The following is a 20,135-nucleotide window of genomic DNA, read 5'->3' on the forward strand; positions in this document are numbered from 1 at the left end:
CAAATGAAATGAAAGAGTGAGAGAGACAAGTGTTCACCAAATCTTAGAAGCCAAGGCCCATGAAAACCTGGCGTGATTTGAGAAATATAGGATTAGGCAGACAGCTTTTCCTTAGGTCAGTAGTTCTCAAACTTGCCTGTGTACAGAGTCACCCAGAGGGCTTGTTAAAACATTGGATTCCTGGACCCCAGTCCCATAGATTAGGACTCAGCAGGTCTGGGGTGGGGCCCAAGAATTAGCACCTCACAAGTTCCCAGGTGCCGCTGATGCTTTGGGAACCATGGTTCTCATTTGGCACGAACACGATTACAAAAATGGACCCACACATGGGCTGGAAAATTATATTCAATCAGATGATTGCAAATACACTTTTTGTCTTTGCAAAAAAAAAAAAAAATTTTTTTTAAATTTCTATAGAGAATTTATGGACTCCCTAAGATTAAGCACCAAAACCTAAAGATCTTCAGACTCAGTTTAAGAAATGTTCATCTAAATAACACTAGTTGCCTGATTTTCTATCTGATTAATGTATGGAGCCAGAAGAGATTTTTCCTTGTTTCCCCCCAGTCCCCCAACTGTTCAAAATAGCAAAAACAGCCCTTGGTCAGATTTAAGGCCAAAATCACATGACAAGCTGGGAAAAGATCAATGTTTCAGCATTTCCCCCAAAGTGGTTTGAAGCCTGGAATTGAAGCTATCAAAAGAGTGCTTTTCTGTAAAAAAACAAAAACAAAAACAAAAACCCTTGTCTCCCCCTTACCTCTGCATAATCAGCCACAAGGTAAAGTTCCACGTACTTCATGGAGTGTAAATCTTCCCTTTTCATCTAAGAAAGAGATATATGCAGATCAGAGCTGTAGAAATGATGAGCGTTTCCTCATTTCGAAAAACTACTAAGATATTGAGGAGGGCACCTTTTGGGATGAGCACTGGGTGTTGTATGGAAACCAATTTGACAATAAATTTCATATATTGAAAAAAAAAAACTACTAAGAAATAGTGCTAGTTAATAAGCAGTGCTGGTTACTAACTTTACACCCAGCACTAGAGCCATTCTGGCTGCAGTCGCCATTACTGTCACTATACCTTCTGCCTGCCATCTTGGTTATCATTGGGGCTGCTCTGAGACTATCAGTCCAGTCCTTTATATTCAAAAAGTAATGAGCTGGGCTTGCTAGTACATAGGCCAACATACTGTGAGGGAACATGCTGAAAGTCAAGTTCCCAAAAAGCATTTAAACCACATAGCTCTATTTTCAGTATACATAAATACAAGCATTTTGTGCATATGGTTAAGTGGCTATTCCAAAAAGGGAGGCATAAATTCTTTTCTCACATTTTAAAGTTTCTGAAGTCGGCATCTCAGGGTATTTTAAATGTCATAGTGTTTTTCCCATCCAATTTATCTCATCCAATACAAGAGTATCTCACAGCAGTGAACAAGATAATAACTTAGACTATAAAAGAAAGGTAATTTCCTCCTTCTTGGCCATCTCTTTTAATTTAGAAATACCCCTGGATCCAAAGTAAGGATTCTCAGAGGGGACAAGCCTACCCCCAGGTTGACTCTTGCACTGAGACTCACCCTGCGAGGTCTTTTCTTGGTCTGGTTCGTAAACTCAAGGACCCAGTCCCTGGTGGTGGACTTGTAGTGCTCAAACCCACAGTTCCCCAGGGGCAGCTTGAGATGTTCAGATCTGTAAATGAGGTGGTGGCCCTCACTGCCAGGAAGGGGCTCGATGATGTAGCTGAGGTTACTTCTCACCACAATCAGTCCTCTGTCAATGGGAGAAACAGAATCTCTGGTCAAAGATTATGGTCCTGGAAAAGTCTCTTGCTCAGGCCTCAGTTTCCCCATATGCAAAATGACATGTTGGTTTTGATCGCTGGTTTTTAACCTTATTATGGGTCATGCATAATGACTTCTGGTGAGAATCTGATGCAAACTTAGACTTCCTCTCCAGAGAAATGCACATGCATATGAAAGGTGGCACACAATTTCAGGTTTTAAAAGCTTATTATGAAAAAGCTCAAAGATTCCAAAAAGGCTCACCTGGGACAGTTAATAATAGAAAGGATGGTGAGACCAGGATTCCCAAAAGCCTCTCAAACTCAAACATGGCATATGACAAATCAAAAGTCAAAACTTTATAGACTCAGAAAAAAATGGTATGGTGACCGGAAAGGAAACACTGGTCTAGGGGTGAGGAGGCCCAAGTTCTGGTCTCAGCACCAACATTAAGCTGTCAGATGGACTTCAACAAACCTCTTAAAAAAATAAAATCACTCCAAGCCTCAGTTTCCCCATGTGTAAATGCAAATAATTTACTACTTTAACAGGACTCCAGATGATTAAATGGATTAAATTTTTGTGTACAGAAACCAAAGCTAGAGGCATTACCGACGGCATTCCTACTAGCCACAACAAGGCCACTCTTTAGTGAAGTGATGTCCACAACCAAGGACATGTGATTACTCTTTTCTCTTGGTTAGAGAAACAACGATTGAACTCAGAATAAGGACATGTGTTCATTCATTATATTCTCTCACTCAATGAATCCTTAATCTGTACTAGATGTGATTTGGATATAATCCCTGTCCTTGAGTAATTCACAGCTCACTGGAGGGCAGTCATTCATTCCACAAGTATTTCCTGAGCTCCTGCTATGTGCCAGGCATCAGACTAGTTGATGAGGATGGAAAAGTGAACAAGACAGACAAAGTGCTTGCCCCCACGGAGCTTAGATTCTGAACATGGGAATAAATCACTAGAGTATATAACAGAGAGCGCAAAAAGATTTCATCGCTTCTAACACTGATGGATTAGACACAGCTGCCTGGGAGTGCTACATCAATGAGGCTTCTGAGAGCTTTATCTCCACAAGGGGAGAAAGAGTGCCATGACTTATTATCAATCACTATCACAAATAATCAATGGAAGGGTGAGTAGAGGCCCACATAGCAGGTATTTGCCATCCTTGATGCAGTGAGATGAATACTATAGCAAGAGAATGCACTCCGTCAGGACTCTGGGGGAGGAAGGAGCTCAGCAAGAGGTCCTGAGGCATCAGCAGCATTTCATGAGCTCCAAAACCTCAGGCCCTCCTCTCTCCAGAATGTTCAAAAGCTGAAGTATCTCCAAGTCAGTCTTTGCCACTCCAAACTGGCAGGACCTCTCTCTGGCTGTCCTGGCTTCCACCTCCGCCTCCACCCCATCAAAGCCCTGCCCAGGTTTTGCCCTTTGGGAAGAGCCTGCGATGCTTGTGGGAGAGATAGAGCCAGCCTCTGATCAGCAGCAGCCTTCCTGGAATCCATCCCTGGCTGACCTCACTCCGGTGCCAGGGAGCCTGATGACTTCCCGTCGGCCTCACCCAGGCTGACGCAGCAATCCTGGACCAGCCCCACAGCAGGACACCCAAGGTGCCCCCTGAACAGCTGGGGGTGGGAGTGGGGTGAAGAGCAAGGGTCACATCCGCTCTTGAGTCCAGGCAGGAAAGGGCAGAGGGCAGAGCCACTGCGGGCATCCTGTTCCCAAGCTTTCTTCTCATCTCAATTGACCAAGGCCCCTCCCGTCACCTCAGTTTCTCCCAATGGCTCCAAACATTGGAAACAGAGGGCTTGACCGCAAATCAGATGATGGTTTTGTGTGCATCAGTTTGTGGCTATGAAGATAATACCCAGTGAGTGGAAAGTTCCACACAGGAACCAGTGAAAGTTCCAGTGTAGTTGACCAGGCATCATTTGAACAAGCCTCTGGGCCAAATAGAACAGAGATCAAGTCAAAGATTGGTGCATGGTGAATAATAATAATCATGGTGGCTATATAGAGGCTTTGCTATAGTCCAGGCACTGTGCTGAGTATTTTATTATTCACACCAACATTTCTGATCTTTACAAATGTTATCCCTGTTGTACAAATAAGAAACTAGGGCTAGGTGAGGATAATAAACCGACCCAAAGTCACACAGGTAGTAAGAACCTAAGCAGTCTGGTTCCCACAACCTTAACCATAATCTCACACTGCCTCTGTCACAACAGCCCTGTAGAGTGGATCAGAAAGATATTCCCAGTTAAGTAACAGGCACCAGAAACTCTCCCTGAGGTGTGCTTGGCCTGTCTGAAGTAAGATATCAGTCTGCTGGGAGATAAGAAGACAAAGGAGGCATTTAGTCTAGTTTTCATTTTTAGATGCCATTTTTTGAGAGTTAACCATATGCCAGGCATTGTGCATACAATCATCATTTTCATTTCATCAGTGTTATAAGGTACCATCATGAGTCCCATTTTATAGATGAGGAAACTGAGTCCCAGGGAAGTTAGATAGCCAGGTCTGGCAGACTCTGGACCCCATGCCCTTAACCTCTATGCCGTCTGCCTCCATCAGCAAGTCCCAAACCTATGGGTCAGAGACCTCAAGGATCAGAGCTCTCAGAGCTATCTATTAGAATATTCTACAGAGTGTATTAAAAATACAGATGGAGGAGACTCAGATTCTGTAGGCCAGAGCTTCTGCACTGTAAACAAGTCCCCCGGTAATTCCCTGTGCAGTTACACTCAGGAAGTTTGGCCCGCAGCCCAGGCTTGGGGGCAGGAGCCTGTCTTTTCACAAAGCCCCAGGCGATTCTGCTTCAGGGAGTGAGCAGATTACACTTTGAGAAACACAGGCTCAGAAGGACACCAAAGGTCCTTCCAGCAGTAAGACTCCTGGCCACTTCCCTCCCCTCCTCCCTACTGTGTTCCTTGGTAACTCACCCCGTGGCACGGTTGCAATCCTCCCAGACTGCCTGGTTTGGAGGAGAAGCTGGCACAAGCCCGAGCACTTTATAGTGAGCACCAGCTTTGAAGATGGTGGGGGGAGGGGGGTTCTGAGACTCTAGTTTCTGGGGCCCTCCCCTATCACCACCCCCAAATCCTGCTAGCTACTCTCCCCTGAGCACCTATGGGTCATTTATCTTTCCAGGAGCCTCAGTTGATCTAATTTGCTAAATGTAAGCACTGGCAGAGCTTAGCCAGAGGGCACGGGAGGGGGGCCCAGGAGGCTGGGTGGCTGGGACCTCACACGCTATCCTCCATTCCATTCTCCAGCCTATTTCTCATTGTTAGGAGCTTGATATAAATGAAATTATACAGAGGAACTCAGGCAGGGCAGGACAGGCAGGCAGCAGCGAACGATTCATGTTTAACTCCTGAACAACCACAGGACTTACCCAAATGCACCCTTCGGAGTCCATTCGGAGCTAAACCCAAGGGGACACATCCCACGTCCTTACATCCAGAGCTGCTCTAAGAGGTAACCACCCTGTTACCCTGCTTTCCCTCTTCCCTCCCCAGTCTCCATCCAAGGAGAAAAAGTTACTGGGAACATCAAAGGCAGCACAGTAGGCAGAAGGCATATAGGTGACGTGCGCCCTCCGGGATAGGGTGGCAAGGCACAAGTGGAGAGTGTGGGCTCAGGAGGGAGACACATCTGGATTTGAATTCTGGCTCTGCTGTCTACTAGCATTATGCTAAGTCAATAATGCTGGCTGGCTCACACTGTGGCTGGGATAATTGACTGAACGAATAGGCAGCCATTCGGTAGCCCTTCAACACAGGTATATTGAACCTACTATGTGCCAGGAGCTGTTTTAGGTGCTGGGGATGCAACATGATCAGAGAGTCCCTGCTCTCAAGGAGCTTGCACTCATCACCTAATGCAAATCCACCAATGATGTCATGATTATTCCCATTTTATAAGCGAGAAAACTGACACTAGAGAATTAAAGTGAGTTGTCAGGTTTTTAAAAATTTTTTTTAATGTTTATTTATTTTTGAGAGAGAGAGATCAAGAGAGAAAGATAGTGGGGGAAGGGCAGACAGAGAGGGAGACAGAGGATCTGAAGCAGACTCCGTGCTGACAGCAGAGAGCCCAATGCAGAGCTTGAACTCACAAACTGTGAGATCATGACCTGAGCCGAAGTTGGACACTTAACTGACCGAGTCACCCAGGTGCCCCGAGTTGTCAGGTTTTAAACCAGGAATGGCTTGAGTCCGGAATCTATACCTGTCATGACTGAACGGTACTGCCCTGTGAAGACTTACTCTGTGCCTGATACACAGGTAGCATTTATTGTCTGTTCTTCAGAAGGAAGGCCAGATATTCAAAAGGGAAAGGCCATGCCACTCCTTGGCAAAGCGAAGACAAGGATGGACTGCCATGTACTTATGAGCCACCTCCTCCTGCCCCAGGTGCCCAGCTCCCTGAGACTGTCCACTGTCTCTGCGACACAGAACTTCCAACACGGAAGAGCCCTTTGCGTGATCTGATCTACCTTCCTTTTTCAGATGAGAGGAACCAAAGCCCAGAGAAGAAGGAACTTGTCAAGGTCAGTAGCTAGAGCCAGGGGGAAGAGCCCAGTCTTGTGATCAACAGGCTCCTCACTCCCCAGTGGGATCCTGACACCAGCCCCCACCCCCACCGCCCACCCGCAGCCCTTGCACCATGAGCAACGTCTGCAAAACTGAGTAAGGCCCATGGGAGGTGCCAGCCCAGCCAAGGTAAAGCCAAGGAGAAAATGATTTGGGGAGGGGAAAGCTTGAGATCACACAGCCAGGAGGCGTGGAGCTAGGTCTCAAACACAGGTTCCTTGACTCTAAGTTCTGAGCTCCTTCCAGGCCATCATGCACACATAATCTTGCACTCACTTTTAATCTCATATTCTTTCTCCCTGGCCTCTCTCACAGACTTGAGTCCTGGGCAGGGGTAAGGTATAACCACAGTCAGTGAGGGCCCCAGAGTTTTGAGGACAGAGCCACTGTAGGAGTGAAGCATCAAATAAAAACCACAGATGATTTATTGTATATCCTTCTCTGTATATGAACTTGCCAGACACACATACATAAGACACTATGCAGCCATGCAAAGAATGAGGTAGATCTATATGTGTCTAAGACATAATGTTAAGTTGGAAAACAATTACAGAATGTTATGTACTGGGTAACCTCGTTTGGATTAAGAAACACCAGGTATGCACACGGGTGTGCCTTGCATTTATGTACACCCCCAACAGTGATTATACATGGAGATGCAATTGGATGGAACCGTGGAACAGGATACAGAACTTGCACTTCTTTTAACTGGATACTTCTGGATTATTTGAATGTTTAACACACTAGTTGTACAATAATAATTTTTAATAAGCATTTTCTTTAAAAATAAACAACTTACCATTGAGGTAAAAAAATGTTTTGGGGTGCCGGGGTGACTCAGCCGATTGGGTGTCCAACTCCTGATCTTGGCTCTGGTCATGATCTCACAATTGGTGTGATCGAGCCCCACATGGAGCCTGCTTAAGACTCTCCCTCACTCTCTGCACCCCTTGCTTTCACTCTCAAAATAAATAAATAAACTTAAAAAAATGTTTTTTTGCAATCAATACCTCTCTTGATGACAGTGAGCTAGGGATACACACACACACACACACACACACACACACACACACACACACAGTGTATCTCCCAGAACCCACAGACTCACTCACGATCACTTCATCTCAGTACTCTCTAGATTTCTTCACAAATAATCATCCCTCCTCACATTTATACTGTGTTACTTTGCAAAGCATTTGTACATGTGAAAAGTCAGGTAGACATCTAGAGGATGAGTCGTTGATCAGAGACAGGCTTCGGGGGCATGGACACCCAGCATCCCTAGTGAAATGGTATTTCACTTGTGTATTTTATGAGTATCCACAGCTGCCACTTGATTCTCAAAGGTGTCAGTGGCCCAAATGGGATTACAAAACACTATATTACACATCAATGTTCTTTTTTTGAAAAAAGTATTTCTAAAAGGATAAATAAGATAACTGGTAACAATGGCTGCCTCTGGGGAGGGAGGAACCCGAAAATCCTGGGTGAAAAAGAAACCTGTCCTTCATTATACCCTCTTTTGTACTATTCGAATTTGCTTTTACTATGATCATGTATTACTGCTTCAATTAAAGTCACCCAAAGTACTGTTTTGGAGAGACGAGGGGGCCCAGCAACAATCTGGAAACTAAGGTGAACTCCTCTGTATTTGTATTATCAGCCTGAAGGTTCCATTTGTTATAAGTCCTACCTGTTTTCTCCAATCACGAGGGGCATGTTCCCAGGAGGGAAGCACAATCACGATGGAGATTTTTTCCACTGCAGCATCGTTTTATGAGCCTGGGGAGTGACTTGGGGGTTACGTGGGTTAGAAGGCTGCTGCAGCCTCTCCTTCTCTAGAGTCTGAATCGAGACATCTGGCATGCGTCTCTGGCTCTGAGGTCAGCCGGGCCCACAGACACCCGTAAGTTCTTAAGGTGTGTAGTGAGAAGGCTGGAAAAGTCAGATGGGTGGACTGCACCAGAGGAAAGCATGCAAAATAGAAACACATGGACGGCTCACCCGGTTTCCCCCTGTCAGCACGGCTGCAGGAATGATTTGCAAGAGTCCAAGCCAAGTTCCCACTGCTCCAGACCATGGAGACAGAGGAAGAGAGAAGCAAGTCACACCTGCATGTTCCCTTTCTTCCTTCTTGGGAGACACACTGTTTACTTGCAGACTGCAGGTGGTGGTGGCCGGGTCTGTAAACACCACTGGGAGACCAGTTGGTTTGGCTCAATCAGGTCATCTGAGCAGGGGATCTGGAGCCACAGTTATGGTCTCCCAGCCAAAGCTTGTTTCCTGCCTAATTCCCTCCGGCAGACTCAACACGAGTCCTTACAGAGGAGACGTGGTCCAATTTATAAACAAACACATGGGATCTGCAGCATGAGGGGCCTTGCACTTGCCTGTGAGCCTGGGGTAAGTCTTAGTTGGTATGGCTTCCCTGTTGTAAAATGATAATAATCCCGTATGTCTGTAGAGTGCTATAGAGCTAACACAGCACTTAACATGGTCTACCATGCCTATCATCAATGCCCATTTTACAGATTAGGAAACTGAGGGCCCAGAAAATTACTTTTCAATGTCTGTCTTTCCTCTACCTGTGTAGGACATGGGCTTAGAGTAGGCACCCGATATTAATTTGAATGAAAGAAACAGTCACTGACTGAACTGACCAACAGAGAGGAAGGGTACACAGTGGAAACACCTCCTACTAATTCATGGGAGCCCATCGTGTGCATACCTCCCAAAGCTGCCTTCAGTAACGTCACGTTCATAGCTTTAAATTGGTTATGGTGGGAGCAGTTCTACCAGCATATTGGCAGATACTACAACTCAGGGCTTTTTTGCCCCTTTTTTCCCCCATAGTGCCAATTCATCAACACACTGGGTATAGGTGCCACGTAGTATAGGCAATTAAAACCCAATTGTAAAACCCGTAGTGTTGGCAATTAGAATACAGGTTTTTCAGATCCTCATCTCTTTTCCAAAAGAAGGAGAGAGTGGGAAGAGTCTAAATGAATGATATTTATTACTTCAACATACATGTGTAGATCCTACTATATGCAAAGCACTAGCATAGGCTGGAGGAGAGAAACAAGGATTTGAGAAACATGTATTCTCAGGTACAAACTGTAATGTGAACACGAATCCCCTGGGGATCTTGGTAAAATGTAGATTGTGATCCACTTGTTCTGGGTGGGACCTGAGATACTGCATTTTGAAGAGGCTCCCAGGTGGTGTCAATATCGCCCCTCTAACGGGGCATCTAGGAAGCAAGGGGCCAGGAGGCTGTTGAGTGCTACTTTATGCCAGCCAGTTCTGAACGTTAGAGATCTATTAACACATTCAATCCTTGTGACACTAGGGACATTTCCCCCTTATCCACATGTTACACAGGAGACCACTGAGGCCCAGGGTTACCCAGCTGGTCAACTGCTCCTGGCTCAAACCCAGGGAGTCTGGTTCAGAGAATGAAGAGCCATTCTCTTTCCAGTGGACCTTTCCAAGGACCTAGCTGGACCTTCTTGAAAGTGACCTTGCTTTCCCTTTCTCTTCTCCTCTCCTCTTCCATTTCCTTTCTTACCACCTACAAGTACTTCTACCAGAGAAGAGCAAAGGAGAAGTGGGAATAAGTGCTCACACTCATTTCATGTGTATGAACCCTGTCTTTTATTTTCGATATTCTGATTCTTTGACAGCTGAGGCCTTGCCCTTCTCAGGATCGGCCCATTCCCAGGATGGTAAACAAGTTTCAAATTCAGGCTCTCACCCTCTGGGCCCCTGTCCCCCTACCCTGGTCACCCCAGGGCCAGGTTCCAGACAACTGGGAAGAGCCCCTGTGCCTCAGATCCCACTGAATTATTCCAAGTAGCCAATACTAAACATACTTACCCTGCTTTGCCTGTTTCTTCCTGTAGAAACCACAGTAAAGACTCTTGCCCACATCCTCCCATCTCCCACACCCTGCCCCCTGACTGACCCGTATGCTTCCCTATGCGGTGTGCCCCTCCTCTTGGGATCTTGAGTACAATAAACTATTTTTTCAATGGCAGTCATCTCCTGGCCTGTTGGCTTCACCATCCCTAAATAATAATAAATTCAAGTTCCTCAAGACAGAGCTCAATCCAAGTGAAAATGTGGATCGTCAATGATTCCCCTCTTCTCTCCCAAGCTCAGCCCTTCTTAGAACTGGCTGGCATACACTCTCAACGGACAGCTTCTCAAGGACCCTGCCCAGGGCCAGCCCTACCACTTGTCTAGAGAGAGGGCCAGGTGCTCCGCCAGCACTGTCAGGGCCTCTTACCTTATTCCCCGGCAGGTGCTGAGTGTGACACTGGACTGTTCTGCCTTCCTCACCGTCCCGTGGTAAAAGCAGTGGTCCTAGCAAGGAGAAAAGGGGGGGTGGTCAGGCCAAAGGACACTGATAAGCATGGCGATGTTAATGTCTTGTGAAGGTCAGGGATGATTATATAGATCTTAACTTACACTCTGCAAAGAGCTTTCCAAGCCACCATTTTATTTGATCCTCATAATAGTCCTGGGAGGTGGGACAGGGCAGATGTCATCATCCCGACTGAACAGATGAAGCAGCCAGAATTCAGAGAAGCAAAAAGATTTTCCAAAGGTTTCCCTGCTAGTCAGAGAAGCCAGGACTTCAGGTCTAGTTCAGAGCTCTTTCCAGGACATGTGACCACAGGAAACACTGGCTGGGGTCACCTCTGTGGCTGCCCTGCAGAGTTGAAATGTGTGTCCACCCAGAACCTGAGTGTGATCTTATTTGGAATGGGGTCTCTATAGATGTCATTAAATTAAGATGAAGTCACACTGGACTTTATCATTTTTCTTTATTAAAAAAAGAGGAGAGGACACAGAGAGACAGACAGACAGACAGACAGAGAAGAGGCCACTGGAAGACAGTGGCAGAGATTAGAGAGATGCAGCTACAAGCCAAGCAGCACCACAGACTCTGCCAGGAGCCACCAGAAGCTAGAAAAGGCAAGGAAGCATTCCTCCCAAGGGACTACAGCGGAAGCCTGGCCCCTGCTGACACTGTGATTTTGGACTTGCAGCCTCCGGAACTGCGTTTTACGCTCCCGAGTTCACACTGCTTTGCTATGGCAGCCCTGGGAATCCAACAGCCCCCCTTCTTCCCCACCTCCCCTGAGTCCCTGTGTGTCTGGATCAGACTTGACTTGGCACCTGCATCCATGGATGCATGGAGCTCTGATGCTCTTCTCTCACTGCTGTGTCTCACAGCCATCTGGTCTTCCCGACCTGGCTGGACTCCTCGTGACTACAGACAGCTGCTGAGCACCGCGCCATGCGCCAGGCCCCTCAGCCAGGCCCGGGAGACACAGCAAGGAGCGAACAGACACAGCTCCAGCCTTCCTGGGGCTTACAGGCTTGTGAGAGCCAATCTTAATTAAAAAGCCATACAAAGATTTAATTACAAACTGTGAAGAGAGGCTTGAAGTAAAAGTTGGGAGGTGCCAGCAGAGTGTTTCATAAGTAGGCGCACCAGAGCATCTACGAGGCCAACACAGCTGTGGGAGCACTGAAGCACAAACCACGACTTTCCCCTACAGGGTGATAACGAGGGATGCGCTCCTCCAAGCCTCTTCCCAGATAGTTCAAGAGAGAGAAGCTGGTCAGAACAGAGAGAAGGGAAAATCCCCAGGGCAGAGCCAGGTTCTGCAAAGGTCTTAGGAAGGGTATAAGCTATGTAGCTGCAGACCCAGGAGCTCTCTCTTTCCCCCCCAAAGCAGAGCGGGGCCAATCAGAAATCTCGGGCATCACGGGATGCCATGCTGACTCAGTGAAGCGTGTGACATTTGATCTTGGGGTTGTGGGTTTGAGCCCCACGTTGGGCGTAGATAGAATCTTTAAAAAAAAAGAAATCTCGGGCATCAGCCTACAGAACAATCCAAGTGATCCATCACTAGGACCACACTTGCTTGTAGTTGTTCTTTGATCCCCAGCCGGCAAGGATGTGACCCAGGAGACAGCTAACCCATTCCTGCATATTCTCTGGCTCCACCTTCCACCCACCTCGAGGCAGGACAGCCCAATAATTAAATTCAAGCATTTTGGCACAGCCAGGCCAGATTTAAACACAAGCTCCCACACCTGCCAGCGATGCAAACAGTTCACAATGTCTCTCAGACCTCCAGTGTCTTCAGTCTCTACCTCACGAGGTGGCTGTGAGAATACAGTACATCAAGGACCTAGTGCAGGGCGCCTGGCCCAGAGTAGCCGGCAATAAACCTTAGTGATCATGTTGTAGGCGTTAAATTCTCCTTGTCAAAGGCAAAATGTGGCCTTGAGAGAGCTGGAAGCCAACCAAGAGCCTGAATCCTCAGTCATCGCCACACCAATTCTATGTCCCATGCAGCTGAGCCATGCAGTCAGATCACAGGACATGGGCCAGGCTGGCACTCAGTTCAGGGTCAGTCCCCAGACCACTGGTGGGTGCCCTTCCACCTGGCGACAACCCACTGGCCAGCAGTGCAGCTCCTCCACCCATTTGGGCTCAGGCCCTCCGGATGAGGGACAGGCAGCAGCCCCTCTCTGCATCAAACTCTCCTGGACATCAAACAAGTCAGATCCTGACCAGAGGTGCACAAAGGAAAGCCACTGTGTTGCACCTATGAGACAAGGTGAGGCAGGGGCAACCTTTTTTCCAGCCACGATTGCATCTGCTTGCAAATGCCAGACTATCACATGGTTTCTCCCTCCATCCCCAGATTCCAAGACCTAGAGACACATCATCAAATGCTCGGATTCTGAACCTGATCCTTAGAACTCAGCTACAGGGCCATGAACTCCACAGCCCAGGATCATTCACAAGTGGAAGAGGGGGCCTGGCTTTTATGGAGTAAAAGGGGTTAGCAGATGTTGGAATGACGGGGAGTCAAGAAGTTCAGAATGGGGGTCAGCTAGTTTCAAAAATCTAAGTACCTCTACAGATAAAGAGAATTCAGATCCAGGGATGGGAGTGAAGGATCCCTGTACCTCTTTGTACCTCTTTGGACTGATGTGTTCACTGAGTGCTCTCTGAAATAGCATTAACAACTGACTTTTGTAACATGCTTTAAATTTACCAGGGGCTTTCACACACATCATCATGTGTGATAATGATCCCACCATTTCCTGTTACAAACAATAAGGGCTAACATCTATCCAGCCCTTACTACTGGATAAAAAACTGATGTCGATTTTTTCCTTTTAATTCTGACAATCTCACAGCCTTAGGAGGTAGATATTATTATTCCCATTTTTTAAAAAGGGAAACTAGGGGCACCTGGGTAGCTCAGTCAGTTAAGCATCCGAGTCCTGATTTCAGCTCGGGTCATGATTTCACGGTTTTGTGGGTTCAAGTCCCACATCAGGCTCTGTGCTGACAGCGTGGAGCTTGCTTGGTATTCTCTCTCTCTCTCTCTCTCTCTCTCTCTCCCTCTCTGCCCCTCTCCCACTCATGCTCTGTCTCTCTCAAAATAAATTAATTAAAAAAAAAAAAAAAAGGAGGTGGGGGGAAACTAAAGGTTGGAGAGGTTTCAAGTCTTTCCCAAGGTCACACACCCAGGTGGAGACTGGAATGATAGCAGCCTGACTCCAGACTCCATAGCCACCCCTGGCAAAAGCAGCCCCAGGAAAGTGCACAGGGCTTCATTTGTTACAGCTCTTCTCTCTTCTAGCACCAAGGAGGACTGAGCTCTAGTCTAAGCCTTGCCATTTACTGGTTATCTGAAGGTAAGCATGTTACTTTTTCTCTTCTCTCCATTTCCTCATGAATAAAATGTGGTGTTGGGAGAGATGTTTATAAATTCTCATAAAATCAGTGATTCATTGTACCCTTCTACAGCTCTGAGAGTCAGATCTTAGCATATCCAGTTTTCTGATGAAGAAACTCAATACTAGTGTGGTCAAAGGGTTGCTGAAGGTCACATAGCTAGTTAAAGCCAAGGCTACAACCCTGGCTTTAGACCCCAAACTCTGTAACTCCTACAGGCCTGGCTGATGAGTTTGAGGAAGTTCCCAGAGCTCCAGAGCTCCCACTATCCCAGGCCCAGGCTGGTAGCAGGGCGTGGCTCTCAACATTGGGGTCAAGCACAGCCAAGTGGTTTATTCTATTCTCATTTCTCTTTGAAGTCCTCAGCTCCCAGATAAGAAAGCTGACTAGGAGCTCCCTGAGGCCGGGTGGGGGCTTTGCAAGAGTCCTGCAGGAGGGGATATAAGAAAACAATGGGTTATCCCATACTTCAGCTAGGATGTGCTTTGGTCAACAAGACCTTCCGGAAGAAGGAGAGTTCTGGGAATGAGGGGAAGTTCTCTTCCATCTGAAAGGCCCTCACAGCATCTCTGCCTGACTCTGAGAGCACAAAGAACAAGTAAATGAACAGTCATGAAGTCATCGCATTCCTTCTCAGCTTCTCGGCCTGAGGGGGCCACCCAAGGGGGCTTTCATAGCAGGAAGTATGAGCTCATGGTAAACTTGTGCACTGAGACCCATTCTTGAGCTGTGGGTAGAGAAGTGCAGGAGCCAAACTGAGAGGACCGTGCTTTGTGAGGTCCTTATGTGTAGGGGCTTTCGAGGCGTGCCTGCCCTCTCCCTCCTTCCCTGGAAGCACAGAACTTTAGTCTCAATGATGGAAGAGGTTTTGACCAGGGATACTGAAGAAGGTGGGGAGCCACAGCTGGATAGCCTCCCCAGAGATGAGAAGACATAGCCAACTTGCCTGTTGTGGGTAGTGGCCACACTGCCAATTCCTTCCCTATCCAGGAAGGTCTTGGTGAGTAAGATTGCATTAATCTTCACATGCAGCAATCCAACACAGCATCTCAGCCACCTGATTACTATGCTCCAGACCTCTTAGATCTATTAAAACTTAGCTGTCCTGAGTCCCTTTCCCCATCCAAGGCTAAGCTGATAAACTAATCTGAGCTTTTACTGACTGATGGTGGCTGCCATGGCCTTTTGGACATCTACCCTCTAACAGGGATATTTTAAAGATGGGTCATGCAGGAATCTAAGATTCCACAGGAAGCTGCCAGAGGAGCACTGAGGCAGAGGGACATACCCTGTGGCCCTATACACCACACCTCCACATCTATATGCCACAAAAGTGCGTGATGTCCTGCCCCAAAGGCAGAAGACCACTGGTGTTCCATCTTCCCTTCTTCACCCCATCTCATCTGCATGGTCCGAGAAGGGTCACTCTAATCCAGAGTGTCTCACCTTGGGCACTGTTGACATTTGGGGCCAGATAATCCTCTGTTGTGGAGAGGCTGCCTTATGCACTGTAGGACACTTAGCAGGATCCCTGGCTTCTACCCACCAGATGCTGGTAGCATCCACCTCCCAGTCATGACAGTCAACAACTGGCTCCAGACATTGCCAAGTGTCCCCCAAGCCTTTGCTGGCCAAAATGGTCAAAGAAACAAATAGAATATTTTAGGGTAACTGCATCTGATTAAAATTGATATAAATCATCCCGAATCCTATTTTCTTTGCATTATGTGAGTTACCCACATGTTAACAAAAGTTTAAATAAAAGAAACACTTTAAACAAAATCACTCCCAGCTGAGAACCACCGATCTGACCCCAAGAACACTAGCAGGTACTTCAGTAGGAAAAGCTAGCAGACCATGAAACGTGTACAATTCACTACCTTAAGTGCCCACCAGTGGGGTGTGGTGAAGCAGACTAAAATTCATCCTTCTGAGAAACCATTTGAAAGACCATTTTTTAAATGACAAATCTTTTTGCAAATAGCCAAACTCAAAAACACTTTTGAGGGGGAAAATATCCAATATGAAGATGGCAGCAAAACAAGAAAATCTATGAAACCTAAAATCCCATTAAAAAAGGCAGACTACAGGGGCGCCTGGGTGGCGCAGTCGGTTGAGCGTCCGACTTCAGCCAGGTCACGATCTCGCGGTCCGTGAGTTCGAGCCCCGCGTCAGGCTCTGGGCTGATGGCTCGGAGCCTGGAACCTGTTTCCGATTCTGTGTCTCCCTCTCTCTCTGCCCCTCCCCCGTTCATGCTCTGTCTCTCTCTGTCTCAAAAATAAATAAACATTAAAAAAAAAAAAAAAAAAAAAAAGGCAGACTACAAAACCTTATACATCCATATGGAAAAGTCTCAATTAAACATCTAATAAAGTGCAATGGCAGGATTACCAGTAAATCATTCCTTTTACTTAAACTTTTGTTAATATGTGGGTGATTAACATACAACAGAGAAAATGTCTGCTTTGTAATGATTTATGCCAATTGTAGTCAGAGGCACTTACCCTAAAATATTCTGTTTGCCTGATCATTTTAGTCAGCAGAGGAGAGGGAGCCCTTATGAAACAACAAATTCACATTTTGCTTTTCCTGCTCATGCCCTGGGTCTGGGGTCAGGGCAAACAATCCCTCCAGAGGAGGGACTGTGCCCACCACATATCTCCTCACTTCCCGGGGGTGGGACCAGGACAGGCCAGCTGCTTGACAGATCCCTGCTGACCTGAACTCACCTTAGATTTCAGCATGGTGGTTTGAGCGTTGCCACTTGGAGTATAATAGGTTTCTGTGTAGGCTGGAGCAAAAAGGTACCTGCAAAGAATAAACATAGACATTTGTCTCTTTAGGTGCTGGCCTCCACCCTCCTGGAAACAGTGGGCAGTCATTCTAAATGACCCAGGAAGAACCACCCAAGCATCTCTGTGCAGAAGAAAATGAGCAGCCCTAAGGGCCTACGGAACAAAAAGAAAACCAGGAGGAAGTTTATTAATTTTGTTCTTAATGGGATCATCACTTAGTATGGACACAACCAGATGAAGGAGACAAAACGACAGCAGTGGTCGCAACTTTTTCTGGGTCCTGGGAATACACACAAGCGAACCCATATTCAAAATTTCCCAAGGTCTTTGGACGCTCTTTTGTACCTATAATTATGCTAGCACTGCATCCACCAACTTGCAGTATTGGCTCGCCAATTTTTCTTCATGGGAATCCTTCCATCCTGTTGCATGTTCTGGTGAGACTGCCAATCAAGGTGTCCTACCTTGGCCAAGAGTGGCCCATGTTCCAAGCTAAGCCAATGGAGTGATGTTGCAAAAACCAAAAAGATGGAAGCAATTCATCAGTTCCTTTGTTCCTGCTGCCTCGATTCCCAGAGTTGCCTTTGTCTGCCTTTGCTGAGACCTAGTGGTCCCGATGTCCTGAGACCTGGTAGTTCTGTGTTACCCTTACCACAAATTCTTATTTTCTTTTCTTTTCTAAAACTTCACATTGGTTTCTCTCTTGCCACAGACCCCTTGAAGCTGAAGTTAAGAATCCCTCATCAAAGGCAAGGCAACACCAAACAAGGTTCTTAGCATTTCTCTAAAAGTTAAAAGAAAAATAAAAGAGCCAAATGGACGTTTCAACTAGCTCAGCCACATTAAAAGCAAAATGCATCTATAGAAAGTTGAAGTCTAAGGGCAAAAAGGTGTCTCATGGAAGAGAAATTGAAGTCTAACAAAACAAGAATTAAGAGGATCTAGATGTACTAACATGGAAAAAAATGTTTAAAAATGGAGTTAGATCAAAACAATACATTTCAGGAAAATACACATTTTAAAAATCCCTCCTAGGGGCGCCTGGGTGGCGCAGTCGGTTGAGCGTCTGACTTCAGCCAGGTCACGATCTCGCGGTCCGTGAGTTCGAGCCCCGCGTCGGGCTCTGGGCTGATGGCTCAGAGCCTGGAGCCTGTTTCCGATTCTGTGTCTCCCTCTCTCTCTGCCCCTCCCCCGTTCATGCTCTGTCTCTCTCTGTCCCAAAAATAAATAAAAACGTTGAAAAAAAAATTTTTTTTTAAAAAATAAAAAAAAATCCCTCCTAATGAAAAACTGATAACAATACACACAAGTGTAGGCATTGAGAACACACGGAGAAGCAAATGCCCATTGTTAATGGTGGTTATCTCAGGGCATTGCAGATGTTCACAATCTAAGTTGCATATTTCTAAAAACTGGTTGATTTTTTTAAAAAATAATTATTTATTTTGAAACCTGAACCTAATTTGAAACTGCTTTTAGGAAGAAGAAAGTATAGACTGAGGCCAGCACAGAGAGCCAAAGGAATGTGCAGAGACAACCCTGGTTTTGGAAGAGAGGACATTTCCCAGCAAGACGAGGTCCGTTGAAGAGGGTCTCCAGAGTCACTTCTGGCTGTAAGTTCTGGGACTCCTGACTGAGATTCCTCTCCACTCCGGAGTGCAGCCAGAAGGCAAATGTCACAAGAACTGTCTCTTCTACTACATGAAGCCCTTCAACATCAAGGCTTGGACAAGAAGAAAAGAAACCCAACAGAAAAATGTAAAAATAAAGCGAAGTACAAAACCCAGCTTGTGTAGAGAAACTCTCATTCACATGAAAACTCTGGGTCTGTAGCTCACTTGGCAGCGTCTGTCTCCCAGCCCTATGTCTTTCTCCTTAGCACCTAATAAGCCAAGGATCCAAGGAAGGAGTCACCCATTTGTCTGCGGGAAATAAACCATAGGCCCCAGGAGGACTGAGGCCAAGCTGTTTAGTGCACCAGTACATACCAGTGCTTAACATTTATTTAATGAAAGAATGACTTAACTAGTAATTGAATGAATGAGTTGTTTTCAGCATTAGGAGCTTGGAGCATGGTCTGGAGTCTGAGAGAATGAAGTTTACATTCCAGCTCTGACATCTACTGTCTCCATGGCCATGAGTGAGTTACTTTACCTCTCTGAACCTTTGTTTCCTCTCCTTGCAAATATGAGGATAATATGCCTACTTGATAGGGCTATATTAAGAGTATCATAACAAAATGCACAAAAAGGGCTTAACACCAGGCCTGGCATAGAGTAAGCTCTGTACAGGTCAGCAATTATCATTATTGCTTTCACCAGGGATTATGATGGAAGAACCCAGAAAAACTGATATAATCTACCCATTTTCCCCTAACTCTCCCCAGCCATTAATGTTCCAGTTTATCACTTGAGAGAGATGAAAAGGCAATTAGCTTATTCTCGCAGGCCCACTCCCTAGATCTGCCTTCACAGATGGCATCATGGACAGCTAGAAAAGGGTTCAGAGTTTAATGGTCCGTTCCCAGTGCCAGTGGGGAGATGTGAATTTTCCCAGAGGAAATGCACCCCTGGTAAATACATTCTCAGCCTAGTCTGGGTCTCAGGGGGAAAAAAAAAAATCATTCATTCAGTGACATTAAGATGCTCCAAAGAGAACATTCCAGATTGAACCTCAGAGGTGTCCACATTATGGTCAGTCCCCAGCCATACCTTCAGAAGGGTAAGCATCTTTCTGCAGCTTCTTATTCTGAGGATCTGACACCATTATCATAGGACTCCCAGAGCCTCAGGGTTGAAAGGGACTTTCGTAATCATTTAGCCAAACTCACTAAACTGTGGGCTCCCTAAGAGCAAGGGCACAGGTGCTTCATTCAGGGCTTCTCCCCAGCTCCCAGCACGTACCAGGCAGGCAGTACATGTTTATTCTGTGAGTAAGTGGGAGAAGGAATAAGCGAAGGAACGAATGAACAAATGAACCTTCTACCTAGCATAGGAATCTGCCAGATGGCCCTTCAGGATTGGACATCTCCAATGACAGGGAACTCATGAGACCACCCACTCCATTTTAGACCACATACAACAGTTAACGTTCTTACAATGAACCAAAATCTATCTCTGTCACTGGCACCCACTGGCCTCATTCTGTCTTCTGAA

At 46.3% G+C, this 20,135-nt stretch overlaps 1 protein-coding gene across 1 annotated transcript in view; it reads right to left on the minus strand.

The window, feature by feature from the left end:
• ADAM19 (ADAM metallopeptidase domain 19) overlaps positions 1 to 20,135 on the minus strand; it is an 81,675-nt gene that overhangs the window by 31,766 nt on the left and 29,774 nt on the right. The window contains exons 4-7 of the mRNA XM_025923679.2: positions 16,915 to 16,993; positions 10,700 to 10,776; positions 1,586 to 1,778; positions 761 to 826 (exon numbers count right to left, since the gene is read on the minus strand). Coding sequence (XP_025779464.1) covers positions 761 to 826; positions 1,586 to 1,778; positions 10,700 to 10,776; positions 16,915 to 16,993 — 415 coding nt within the window. The remainder of the gene's footprint in view (positions 1 to 760; positions 827 to 1,585; positions 1,779 to 10,699; positions 10,777 to 16,914; positions 16,994 to 20,135) is intronic.

Source organism: Puma concolor, chromosome A1, assembly GCF_028749965.1.
Source record: "Puma concolor isolate L17-30 chromosome A1, mPumCon1.1.hap2, whole genome shotgun sequence".
In the NCBI taxonomy this organism is placed as follows: Eukaryota; Metazoa; Chordata; class Mammalia; order Carnivora; family Felidae; genus Puma; species Puma concolor.